The sequence below is a fragment of the Psittacula echo genome, assembly GCF_963264785.1.
Source record: "Psittacula echo genome assembly, chromosome: 3".
Lineage (NCBI taxonomy): Eukaryota > Metazoa > Chordata > Aves > Psittaciformes > Psittacidae > Psittacula > Psittacula echo.
In genome coordinates, this window is record NC_137736.1 from 62914151 (window position 1) to 62928281 (window position 14131).

A 14131-nucleotide genomic window follows, 5' to 3' on the forward strand; every position below is an offset into this window, starting at 1 on the left:
TAGAGGTTTCCAGCAGTGTGTTTATTCCAACTGAGAGGTTTAACAGGCATACTACCTTCCCTTTTTGGTGGGCCTCAATGTGAAGAAGAATGCTGCTTCATGGAAGTGATGCTCAAAGTAGGTGTTAGAGAGGTAGTCAGAGTGGGTGTTCCCAGACTGGAGCCGTGATGGTTCTCCTACAAGGATGCAAATACCATTAGGAAGGGAAGCATTACAAAGGCAGAGCATGTGGCACCAAACTAGGGAAACCTCTATGGATGAATGATTAGAAGAGGCCCCATAATACGTACTAGAGCATGGGGACTATTTTCTCCATGTCTAATCATATATTCTTTCCTTACCTATTCCCTCACCTGTTCCTCAGTTTTTTATGCTGTCTTTCCCTTGTAGCATCAGTATTTGGCCTAATACTATGAATATTCCAGATGAGGTTTTTATTTTGTGGGGACAGTAATTAAACCTTTAACTAGAAAAACAAATTGTTTTTTGTTTTGGTTTGTTTGTTTGTTTTTAAAATAACTGTATATATTCTAGGTTCTCGATAGATCTAAAAGTCAGCCAAAGTACTTCATACTCTGGTTGTTTAGACACTGAAAATACAGCTTCTGAACTCACAAGGCAGGAACAATTAGTAGTTTATTTAACAGGGTTTTTTCACAAAACAGATTTGTATTACTTGTGTAGAAGACCATGAATAAGAAATCAAGAACTGAAAACTACTTTTCCATATTAAATAAACCTGTACTACTCTTATTAAAAACAAGCAGGTTTGGGGCCATCTCTATACATGCAATTGTGCCATATGTATGTATACATCCAGTATAGCATCAGCTTGTGCAAACCGACCAGACAGAGAAATATTTGTAATATATTGCAAAACCCTAACTCTTAAAAAACAAATGCCTCCTCACCATGCTGTCTGTGTGCTTGCAGTTTAGGTATGCCTGGCAGGTGGTAGGATCATTTTGTATTCTCATGCACACTATGTTCTGGAGACACTCTGCCTTCCTCACCCATCTAATGGGTATGGGATTTGGGGAGAGGATTACAGAGTACTCAGTATGGGCTTCAGTGTTGTTTAGTCCTGGATTATTTTGTGTTTAATCGCAAGCACAAATTGTTGTGCAGTCAAAGTCTGCCTGAAAGAGTAATGTATCAAACTCATAAAATTTTACCAGTTTGGTTCTGCTTATCTTGCCTCTATAGTAATCTAAAACAAATATGAAACTGTAATTGTTTAAGTTTCCTAACTGGCAGTCTTAAAATGATACATAATTTATAAAGGGCTGTCTGTTATACACAAGCTACAGAAAAGGAATTTGTCTTCATTTTCTGTGAGCTAAGATAGATGTTTATGAACACCCCGGCTGGGTGCAACTCACTAAGCCAATTTCTCCTTGTTTACCTTCTCTCGTATGTCAAAGTGAGGTCTAGAGTGACCTAACTTCTTCAGGTGCAACACAATCCTGGGTACACAATCTCTCAAGGAAAAAAAATGCGTACACCTGAGCTTCAGTCTAATCGCTTAGATTTAATTAATCTAATTTCTAGTTTACATTAATTTTTCCTCTTACTTGTCGTTCTGTCTTGAAAAAAGGATGATGTGCTGTAAAATGAGATTAAAATTCAGGAGAGTGTTGAGGCTTCTGTTGAGAGGAGAGGGATTGAAGGCTTCTAGACTTTACAGATTTGGGTTTGTTTTGTTTTTTTTTTGAATACCCTTGTGCCATGATAAATGTATCATAATTTGAGAGAAAGGGTCTGTCATGAGTATGCAGGAGAATGCTTTCAGGCCGGTTTCAGCATAATTGCTATATTTTTAAAGATGCCAGTGAGACGAAAGCTTTGAAACCACTTTGGATTTATATTCTGTGTAGTCTACAGAATTTGACAGACAACTCTGAGCACATATATTAAGCTTATTTAAATATTAATAGCTACATGTCAAAGGTATACTTGCATGTCCTTAATGATGCCTTGCTTTATCTTGTAAGTCTTTAGAAATTTTCTGGGGGTTGGGAAGGGATCACTCAATGAAGTGTAGGAGAATATGACCTCTTCGCAGGAAAAGGGGTAATTGTGGTTAGCTATTGAAAGACTGCTGATGCCTGAGAGATTTTAACATCTAATTCCACTGCAAGCAGAGCAGCTACCAGTCCAAAGGAAAGAAAAGCTCGAGTTCCCACCATATGTGTTAGCCTGGTGAAAAGTAGTGTAAAATGCGAGTAAGCTTTATGCATAAAAAAATGTATCTAGGGAATACCCAAGCTCCATTTTCATGGAAAATATTATCCTGACACTATAAAAAAAAATCACTCCCCAGATTTGGAGGGAGTATTGGTATTTAGTGTAGAAAAGTTTGTTGTTAATTTAATTCAAAAGGTGAAGAGAGCAGTGAGTCGTACTTGCATCATAGCTTTCTTATCCATCCTTGGTTGCCTTCTGTGTAAGACTTTCCACACAATTATGCCCATATGTATGTGTGTATGTATATTTTATATAATGTATAGTTTGTGTCTATATATCATATTTCATGTATAAATGAATATCTATATAGCATATACACTACGTAGAGTGGATCATAGAATCATAGAATCATAGAATAGTTAGGGTTGGAAACGACCGTAAGATCATCTAGTTCCAACCCCCCTGCCATGGGCAGGGACACCTCACACTAAACCATGCCACCCAAGGCCTCATCCAACCTGGCCTTGAACACCGCCAAGGATGAAGCACTCACAACCTCCCTGGGCAACCCATTCCAGTGCCTCACCACCCTCTCAGTAAAGAATTTCTTCCTTATATCCAATCTAAACTTCCCCTGTTTAAGTTTTAACCCGTTACCCCTTGTCCTGTCACTACAGTCCCTGATGAATAGTCCATCCCCAGCATCCTTGTAGGCCCCCTGCAGATACTGGAAGGCTGCTATGAGGTCTCCACGCAGCCTTCTCCTCTCCAGGCTGAACAGACCCAACTTTCTCAGCCTATCTTCATATGGGAGGTGCTCCAGTCCCCTGATCATCCTTGTGCCCTCCTCTGGACTTGTTCCAACAGTTCCATGTTGGATACATTTTTTACATATATCCAGATATATATATTAATACATACACAGGTATGTATGGATACATATGTATGGGTATATACATATAGATAGGTATGTATGTATATTCATAGAATCATAGAATAGTTAGGGTTGGAAAGGACCTGAAGATCATCAAGTTCCAACCCCCCTGCCATGGGCAGGGACACCTCACACTAAACCATGTCAACCAAGGCTCTGTCCAAACTGGCCTTGAACACCGCCAGTGTGAACCCATTCCAGTGCCTCAGCACCCTGACAGTAAAGAACTTCCTCCTCATATCTAACCTAAACCTCCCCTGTTTAAGTTTGAACCCGTTACCCCTTGTCCTATCACAACATTTCCTAATGAAGAGTCCCTCCCCAGCATCCTTGTAGGCCCCCTTCAGATACTGGAAGGCTGCTATGAGGTCTCCACGCAGCCTTCTCCTCTCCAAGCTGAACTGCCCCAACTTTCTCAGCCTATCTTCATACAGGAGGTGCTCCAGTCCCCTGATCATCCTTGTGGCCCTCCTCTGCACTTGTTCCAACAGTTCCATGTCCTTTCTATGTTGAGGACACCAGAACTGTACGCATTACTCCAAGTGAGGTCTCACGAGAGCAGAGTAGAGGGGCAGGATCACCTCCTTCGACCTTCTGGTCATGCACCTTTTGATGCAGCCCAGGATACGGTTGGCTTTCTGGGCTGTGAGTGCACACTGAAGCCGGCTCATGCTCATTTTCTCATCGACCAACACCCCCAAGTCCTTCTCTGCAGGGCTGCTCTGAATCTCTTCTCTGCCCAACTTGTAGCTGTGCCTGGTATTACTCCGACCCAGGTGTAGGACCTTGCACTTGGCATGGTTAAACTTCATAAGGTTGGCATCAGCCCACCTCACAAGCGTGTCGAGGTCCCTCTGGATGGCATCCCTTCCCTCCAGCGTATCAACTGAACCACAGAGCTTGGTGTCATCGGCAAACTTGCTGAGGGTGCACTCAATCCCTCTGTCCATGTCACTGACAAAGATGTTGAACAAGATTGGTCCCAACACCGATCCCTGAGGGACACCACTCGTTACCGGTCTCCAGCTGGACACTGAGCCATTGACCACAACTCTTTGCGTGTGGCCCTCCAGCCAGTTCTTTATCCACCGAGTGGTCCCCCTGTCAAATTGATGTCTCTCCAATTTAGAAACAAGAATGTCATGCGGGACTGTGTGGAATGCTTTGCACAAGTCCAGGTAAATATCAACTGCTCTGCCCCTGTCCATCAGTTCTGTAGCCCCATAATAGAAGGCCACCAAATTGATGAGGCAGGATTTCCCTTTAGTGAAGCCATGCTGGCTGTCACCAAGCATCTCCTTGTTTTTCATGTGCCTTATGCTTTCCAGGAGAATCTGCTCCAAGAGTTTGCCAGGCACAGAGGTGAGACTGACTGGTCTGTAGTTCCCTGGATCATCTGTTTTCCCCTTCTTGAAAATGTGGGTAAATACATATGTATGTATGCCTTTTTCAGTGAGAAGGGAGAAGCCATAAGCCAAACTGCAAACACACCTGAAGGGTGGGGAGAAATTTTTAATGTGTTCTGATTCCAGCTGAGTAAGTTTTCTGATCTCAGCTGATATTGACTCTTACATTTATTTTGCCCTTGCCAATTACAACACAGAGGCTGTTATTTCCTGCTTTAGCTATACGAGTGTACATATTATATATATATATCTTTTGAAGCATCATTTTGTCATCTTTGATTGAAAACACTTTTCCTTTAGATGCAGGCCAATGTGCACTCCATTTCCTATGTAGATGGTAGCATTTTATTGCTTATCATCAAGTAGTAATTTTGAAACCTGGAAAGAAATTTTACACTTGTCAGTTCATCTCTTTTTGAAAAGATCAACCATATTATCAATTTTACAGATATACAATCTCTGTGGTGCTATCTCTGGAAGAAAGTACACAGAAACTAAGAAGGCATTAATGTTTGATATTTTCCCTTTCTGCTCCAGAAATTCTTCAGTGTAAAATACACTGAAGTCAGCTTAAAAATCAGATATACATTTCCATTTTAACTTTCCCTTAACGTCAGCTGCGCTTTTATGTCAGTCAAAGACAAAAGTTATTGAAACAAAAAAACACCCCAACCAGAAGTTGATTATTGAAAAAGCAAATCTGTTAAAGATATCATTTGTTGGCAAGCTTTTCAAAAAGAGGAATCTTAAAACTAAGTTACTGGCTTGATTTTTTTAAACTGATCTCTGCACCTTCCACCTTTATAATAGTGAGTTGTGTTGCTAAGCAGCCGCACACTCAGTAATATTCTTACATGTTATCTTTACAAAACTAGCTGCATTTTTATTCATGTTATCAGAGAGTATCCCTCAGGCCTTCTATTTTTCCCTCTCCAAAGTGGAATTCCTCAGTTTCAACCTCATAGATAAACCCTATGCACTGTGGTTATAGAGTCATTCTCAGTCCTGCCTTGGTTCAGCAACTGCTAAATCTCCTTCAGGAGTCTGTGTTGCATTTGCTGACAAAACATCCTTTTTATCACCAAACACTGGTTTAATTCAACCATACAATAAAATCTGTGGTTTTTTTGAAGTACCTACTCCATGCCATTACAATAAAGGCAACCCACAGTCTTATTGACGTGTCCATGGAAATCCTCTCACCATGGGGTAGATAAATCTGAACTCAAATAAGCTTTGGTAGTTCCCCAGAGCCTGTTAAGTATCACTCACTCTTTTGCCAAGTCTCTGATTTTCCTCCTGTCCCCCTGAAAAAAACACACATAATTTTCTCTTTTTTTTTAATATATTTTTTTTATTATTAGAGGGTTTTTTAATACTTGTTTTGGCAGTGTTATCACTTTCTGGACATATACTAGTGTAAAATCCCAGGTTTACTGGCTACTATGTAATGGGAATAGGATTAGCTGCCTCTCTGTTCCCTTCCTTCTCTTTTCTGGGTGAGGTTCAGTTTATATAACCTTAGCCACGAAAGATTAAGACAAATCAGTGTTCTAGGCTTCTGTAATCAAAAGGACAGTGAATCTGCTCAAGCCTTGTAGTTCTTGCTGCTAGGTGCCTAACGGTGGCAGTGTGGATGCTCAGCACTAGGTCAGAAAGAATTCTAGCTTTTGCCCATCAGAGTATGTACCGAAAACTCCTTCTTTCCTGAGAAACGTGCAGATAGACCTACAGCCAGGTAACTGCAACACTGCCTGTGGTCTGGGAATGATTTTCAGCTACTTTGAAAGGACCAGAAAAAACAACTGGTAATTGCTATCAGAGAGGGCCCGCCAACATTCAGTTGTTCCAGGGCTCTAAACTTTTAATACTAGCCCCTGTGTAGGGGCCATTGCACCTTTAACAACCCCAGAACCAAAGTCATCTTTGACTCAGTGGTTTTTCAGGCCAAAATAGGTGTTTTCCTTGATCAAGGAGGAGTCATCCCCTTTGTAGCACATGCTGGAAGCAAAGTAGTGAATCCTGCCTTTAAAGCTTTGAGGTTTCTTTATTGTCCATAGAATATTTTAGGCTAATTCAGGCCAACATGTTCTTCCTGAGCCCTTTGATAGGGATGTTGGTTGGTGTGAGTCAAGGCCAGTTATAACATGCTCACTAGAACTGGTCTTAGACAAGCAGTCATAAACAAGCAAGTAATACAGTTTGTGATTGCTACCAGTATGGGAAAATTAGACCTGATGGCTTCAAGGGAATGAAGGTAATGACTTACTGTCTATTACAGACTCCCAGACTATCTAGGGAATTCATAAAATAGGGTAAGTTATGTTAGACATGTTTCGTGACATAAAACCCCAACAACTGGAATATTTTATAGCAGTTTCTTTTGATCATCTTTTTGACAGAAAATTAATTATAGTTTCAATAACTTTGGACATAGCATTTGATGCTTCTTGCATCTCCAGGTTTTTTTCAACTGACTATATATTTTAGATAACAAACACACTTCACTGCCCTTTCAGTTTCCATTTTCCACATTTCTTATTTTCTACACATCTTATTTTCCACACATCTTTGATTTGTTTCAGGAAGGTAAGTGCCACAGAAGTGTCACTGCCTATATCAGACATAGCAGCTTTGTGCAGTCCCAAAATTACTGAAGGACATACATACAAATAACATTTTTGAGAAACGCATATCATCATATGCAGTATATCCACTTAAATGAGCTGTTGGGGCTGGTGGCTCTTCAGTGTTATGATGATTCTGTATCACCTCAGATGCACTTTTTTTGTTTATTTGGCATAAGTTTTAACATTTCTAAATTGCTTTACCTGTTGCTGTCATCCCTTTGGACCATTGAGTGAGTCAGTCCCTTTGCATGAGCCGGTTTGGTGTGGGCTCCTGAGTGTGCCAGGGGCAGACCATGTCTCCTGGCCATGTACGTCCCGTACCAGAAAGAGAAGCCCCTGCTGCTGGGGGCGGCCACTTTGGTCTGTCTGTCCCAGCTGCTGTAGAGGTAAGCACACTTTGCCTGTACTATACGTTGGTGAGATGCAAGGCAGCTACAGATCTCCCATGTCTGTGTTATCCCAGTGCTGAGCCCAGGGCGCAGGATGGTACTCATAGCCAAGTGTAGTGCATGCTCAGCTCTTGCGCTGCAGTTGGCTCGTGTCCTGCCAACTCAGTTGAGAAGCTCACACTCTTGGTTTTTTTGTAGCCATTGTCCCTGCGGCACATGTTTATAGCTATAGGGAAAAACAGAGATAGCTCCCACATGGGAAAGATAGAAGTACATTAGGAGCTCTCTTTCTAAAACCAAACTGTTAATGTAAACCGAATGATAGCTGTGTGTAATACACCTTTAATTTTCTCCTGGACACTGATGCTAGAAAATCCACAGTGAGGAAAGAAGGTCAGAATAGAACATGAGTTGTATATGATGGATGTGACACCATGAGCTGCTTGTTTAGTACATGGGAATGTGTTCACTGTGTAAATCAAATTGCAGCTAAAAGCCCTTTAGCTAAATGCAGCAATAGAATTCCTGCAACTAAGGGGATTACAGTGTTCCTTGAGTCCTCAGTAAAACTTCAGTGATATTAGCAGCAGCAGCAGTTATGCTTCAAGGGCAATGTACAAAGACATAAGTTTTGTATGTAAAGCATAGCTTCACCTCACCTTGAGGCATTAAGACAGCTATTCCCATTTCAATAACAAAAATTCCCAATAAAGCCGGACTTCAGCTGGTAAAATATTCTTCCTATGAACTTCAATTCCTAAACTTAATAGTGACATTAAAATAATTAACTTTACAGCCCCTTGTGTAATTTTATAGCTTCCTCCTTCTGTATTTGTTCCTATTAACTCATTATGTGTCCGCAATTGAGCAAAGTGCTCATGTGCATGCTTAAATCTCAGTTCAGTCAGTGAACATGTAAGTGTAAATGCTTTGTAGAGTCAGGACCCATCGGATTCTAATTTGACCTGGAGCAGATGTTTCTGTTTAGTCCCTGTTTCCACAGAGGCTATACATCTCTTCACTATTCATTCTTGTTTTGAACTTAGCCACTTAAATGCTTATAAAGAAGGCATTTATTTTTTAAGCCAGTGGCCCCTCGTCTCCCATGATTGTTTATTTTAAACAACAAAGTATTTAATCTATTTTAGTATTAATCCAGAAAGCATCAGTTCTGGAGGTAGCCTACACAGAAAAGTAGATTACTTGGAGCTTCCATTTCCTACAGTTTTTTAGAGCTTTTCATGCTTTGGAGTGTTTTCTGAGAGCTTTTTTCTCTTGTTTTTGCTTAAGGACAGAATCCAATGAGATGGAAGAGGAAAAAGTTCATCATAACTGACATTTGAGTCACTGCTTAGTTTGAGCCACTCCTGGGTTTGGTAGAGGGTTATTCATACCAATAAATGGAGAGCATTCAAGATTTTATTAGAAACACAACAGAGGAGACTGTCTTACTTGACTGGTTCGTGAAGGAAGAAGAATGATCATTTCCCAGCTTTTTCTCTATTGCAGCTTTTGCATTAAAAAGTCTAGCTCCCTCCTGTTCATTTCAAGACACTGTAATAGACTATATGTTCAAAGATTGGCAGACTTCCGTCAGATGATTATGAATATTTCATTTGTCTCCGGTTTTGGTAGTACTGTTGAATATTTGGTCATGTCAAAACAAGCACTTATAACTGACACTTAAAGAGGTTGCAACAAACACTTCTGCATATAAGTAGCCTTCTCTTTACTTCTGAAGTAGTTCTGAAGTAGTGAAGAAAATATGGGTATTTGAGTGTGAAATTTACAAAGACAGATCCAGGAATCAGCTGTGATAAAAAAAGCACTTTGCACCCTATTTCCCTGTTGCTTGTTTAGAGTAGACTAGGTAAAGCATCCACTGTTCAGATGAACGGAATATAATAATTGACATTATTTTCCATCTTAATAAATAGCTGAGGAAAGAGAAACTGATTTGAAAGACAAAACTCATAAACAGCTCCCCCACCCCCCCAATTTTAAAAATGCTTTGATGTACATGTCCTCTACTTGAGGTGTCTCTGGATGCTGGATTCTTACTGTATAGTCTCTCCATCTAGTGGTTAGGTGGATGGGATGCTGTATATTCTTCATAACCTTTCAAGGTGGTCATAGCTGAAAATGACTGGGAGCTGTTGCAATAGGAAGGAAATGCTCTGTGAGAGAAAGCACATGGCCACATTAAGTAAGGAGGAGAGATGAAGGTAAATGCCAAAAAGAAAACACAGGAATTCAATGAAAACAATCAGGTTAAATCTTCATCACTGAAGCTTCCCCTTCCTGATAGCTAACTTCAGGCCAAATCCCTTGCCTTGTAGATAATAAAACCCCCAAGCTTGTCAATGAGTGATGGGAATATGCACAGTTGTACATGTTAGTGGCTTATGGGGGGACCTAGATGCATGCCTCTGGCAGCATGGACCTTGCAGTTACCTGTGAAGTATGTGAAGAATTCAGCGTCTAGGACCTCTATCCATGTAGTAAGTTTCAGAACTTCAGTCAAATTTACAAGGAAGATATTAGGACCAACAGACAGACAGATATATTAACATATTGACACAAACACAGTGACAATGCAGGCTTCTCTTCCTGAGGAAACAACCTAAAGATATGAAAATAGAAGGATACATACCAAAATCACACCCACAGTCACTTGACTTTTACGCATCTTTTCTTCCCTTATATAAAACGTCCTTGTCTCTAAACTGAGACATAAATTTGATGGATGGATGACTCAATAGATAAAGAACTGGCTGGATGGCCACATGCAAAGAGTTGTGGTCAATGGCTCGATGTCCAGCTGGAGACCGGTAACGAGTGGTGTCCCTCAGGGATCGGTGTTGGGACCGGTCTTGTTCAACATCTTTGTCGGTGACATGGACAGTGGGATTGAGTACACCCTCAGCAAGTTTGCCGATGACACCAAGCTGTGTGGTTCGGTTGATACGCTGGAGGGAAGGGATTCCATCCAGAGGGACCTTGACACGCTTGAGAGGTGGGCTGATGCCATCCTTATGAAGTTTAACCATGCCAAGTGCAAGGTCCTACACCTGGGTTGGAGTAATCCCAGGCACAGCTACAGGTTGGGCAGAGAAGAGATTCAGAGCAGCCCTGCAGAGAAGGACTTGGGGGTGTTGATGAGAAACTGAACGTGGGATCCTCGATTCTTCAGTCAGAGAAAATTCCCATGGAAAATTCAGTTCAAATAAGCAATACAGGATTGGACTATTATCCATTATTTAGCTTTTCCAAGCTAAAGTAATTATGAGATAAGTTCTGTTCTTGAAATAATTAAAAAAAAAGGAATAGTCCCAGTGCTTTCAGAGAGGATGGATTTTATTTTGTAATTGCCTTTTTGCAGAAAATCACACAAACCAGGAAAAATACTTGGTATTTTTGGCAGGCTAAGTTTCTGTGTGTCTTATTTACTTTCAATAGGAACGTTTCTAATGAAACTCCAGATAGAGCCAACCACTCTAGAATGCTAGAATCATAATTAACTAAAACCAAACAGCATCACTATATTATTTTGCCTTCCATATGTACTTACACAGTTACTCTATGTTTTTAACACACAGATACATAAACACATATGTTATGCAAAAAGCATCTCATCACAAAGACGTAGGTAAAGCTCTGACTATTTCCACTGCGTTAGCATGTGCAAGTTGTGTGCCAGGCAACAGGAGATGACATTTGACTCGGGTGATTAGCAGCTGCCACTTTTAACTGTGTTCTGTTCATTTACAGAGTTGTACACATCAGTGTTCTCCTGCATCAGCTTAAAGCCAGACTTTCAAACTTTTTTGTTGTTTTTGTTGGGCAAAGCATTCCAGGGACCTGCCTTTTTGCTTATTTATGTTTATAGCTCTACAGGGGCTTGATTCCCGTGGGTGTTGTTTACTCTCAAGTACCACAAAAGGCAAAAAGACCTTGAAGTGGGCATAAATTACATTTGGCTGCGTACAAGATTCAATCTGTAAGGTTTAAACATTTGAATACTTCCTGAAATCCTGCTGGTACATCTGGGTTTGCACACTGGGGGAAAATTGAGGAATTGACCATAACCTCTGGAGACCAGTGTGTGGAGGCTCCATCTAGAGTCAGTGGAGAGGGCCTGGCTCCAAAATTAGCCTTCTTTCAGAGTTTGCTTAATTTTGTTGGCTGCAAAGATGCTTAGGGAGACCAGCCTTGCTATTCTGCAGTTAATCTTTGTGAAGAACTGTTTTTCATACTCCCTATAAAATGAGGCTAAGCACCCAAACCTGATCTGCGCCCCAACCAATCTTGTGCTGACTTCCATGGTCTTTGGGTCAAATTTAATGGCCATCTCACAGAGCCACTGCAAAAATTTCCAACACAATAGCTGAACTATGTCAGTATTTGGCATGCTTTTTTAAGATTATAAATAACAGGGTTTGATGATTCTCAGGAGGGAGGCCCTTGTATCAAAATGGTAAAGTACCAAAGAAATAGTCTAGAATGGGTGAATCCTACTACTTAAAACTTTATTTGTTAACTTTTGGGTTTGTGTTTGTTTTGCTTGTGCAACTAAAATGTCGATTATCTATCATTGCTGATCCAAGACCAGTAGTTCCAGGTTCATAAAGTAATCAACCCAACGACTCAGATTCTGAAATTTTATCTTTTATTCACCTTCCCTAGGTTGGAAAAATCCACAAGAATGCTGCCCGCAAAAGAGAATACCATGTACTGTTCATGGTGATCACTACAGTTATCTGTTACCTGGTGTGTTGGATTCCCTATGGAGTTATAGCATTGCTTGCAACATTTGGTAAACCAGGTGTAGTGACCCCAGTTGCAAGCGTCATACCTTCCATCCTAGCAAAAAGCAGTACTGTTTGCAATCCCATTATCTACATCCTCATGAATAAGCAGGTAAGACATATATTTTTTTTAAATTCTATTTTCTTTATGGTCTGTCAGGTATTATTGACTGCTGTGACATATAGATGTGTCTTTACGAGGGCATCCAAGGCTTGTCCAGATGATACTACTAGAGTCTTGAGGTGCAGTTGTTTGCCGTCAACAACATTATTGCTAGATAGGAAGAACAGATAAATATTTGCTTACTGAAATTACTGTGTTCTTCTGAGGGCACGCTGGGTGTCAATTTGTATGCTGCAGAGCTAGTTGCCAAAGGTACTGGTGTCTGTTTACAAGAAGAATACTCAAACATAGTGGGGGCGAGGGGGAAGAGGCACAATAAGAAGAACGGATTTCATTATCTTGAAAACAATATGAAGGAGGAAAACATTTGCAAATACCATTTTCATGACAGATGCCCTTGAAAATATTGCAATTATACTTTTTCTGGACTTCTGTAGGCTTCCTGTTAAATTCCTAGTTCAGATACATGACAAAATAGATAATGAATTTTGTCTCATGAGGACCAAGGCCAATTCTACCACATCTAAAATGCATAGATCCAGTTCTGGTCCCTTATTGCTGTAAATGGCACTTTCAGTACACAAAAGTGAAATTCCTAATGTGTCTGTGTTGACTCTGAAGTTTGATAATGGCAGATCTGAAAGTTTTAAAAGTGTTTTGCAGTGAGAAATTTGGAAAATATGTATGGTTTATGAAACAGCCTTATCTCTTGTTACATCTTAGATGTTGTTCTTAATTTCCTTTCTTCATTATGTCCATTGCACTATTATAAAGCCAATAACTCCCCTTTACCCTTTCTTGCTCAGTGTATGATGGAGCCTACACTTAGAATTTATCAACAGCAGCATTGTATTAGTATGGAGTTGAGACGAGATATGTTGAATTTACCGGCCAAATAAATTCCAATTTTGCTGCAGCCCAAGATCATTCTCTGTCTGGTTCATCTAACCTAAACTTCTTAAACAAGGAATGAGTTTCTTTCTGAAGCTTGAGGGAAAGCTCTCAGGCAAACCATAAAACCTTCTTGAAATCAGAAGCAAAAAGTACTGTTGCCTTCCTCAAGACCTGGACTTCATTTCCAAAGCCTAGTTTGAGCTGACATTGAAAAATATCAAGAGCTCCATTTGAAAAGTGCTAAAGCTAAAACAGAATAGGAATCTTTTCTCCTTTCCCTTACTTTTTACGATTGTTATGGAAATGTCTCAACAGCAGCATCTGTCTTGCTTCTCTATTCTCTGAGCAGTTTGACTGAGGTCTTTGGCTTCCATGAGATCATCTGACTGTGCTGCTGCCACAGGAGCAGGCTGTAACAGTGATCGCAAATATGTTTTGGCATTGTATTTACACACAGAGCACATCCTGAATAGCAAGAGTATAGAATGCAGGGGAAAAATATGAGTCTTAAAACACATGAACTCAGTACAGAGCCTTGGGTGCCTCCATATGTCTCGAGAACAAAATCACATGCACAATTACCTGTGCTGACAACCTGGCATCCACAGATATACACACAATTAAGGCTGGTTTTATATTCTCAAAGTACTCCAAGCAGTTATTGAGAACTGTGCATTCTGCAGCATCAAAGGCTTGTGAGGCAGTCATGCTGCTATGGGTGTGCTGAGGCAAAAAGCTAAGGCTCACTGTTGAGGAAAA

General features: G+C 40.4%; 1 protein-coding gene across 1 annotated transcript in view; it reads left to right on the forward strand.

Moving 5' to 3' along the window:
- LOC308219470 (opsin-3-like) overlaps nucleotides 1-14131 on the forward strand; it is a gene marked incomplete at both ends in the record, with an annotated part of 79056 nt that overhangs the window by 41005 nt on the left and 23920 nt on the right. The window contains one exon of the mRNA XM_080614483.1: nucleotides 12233-12466. Coding sequence (XP_080470609.1) covers nucleotides 12233-12466 — 234 coding nt within the window. The remainder of the gene's footprint in view (nucleotides 1-12232; nucleotides 12467-14131) is intronic.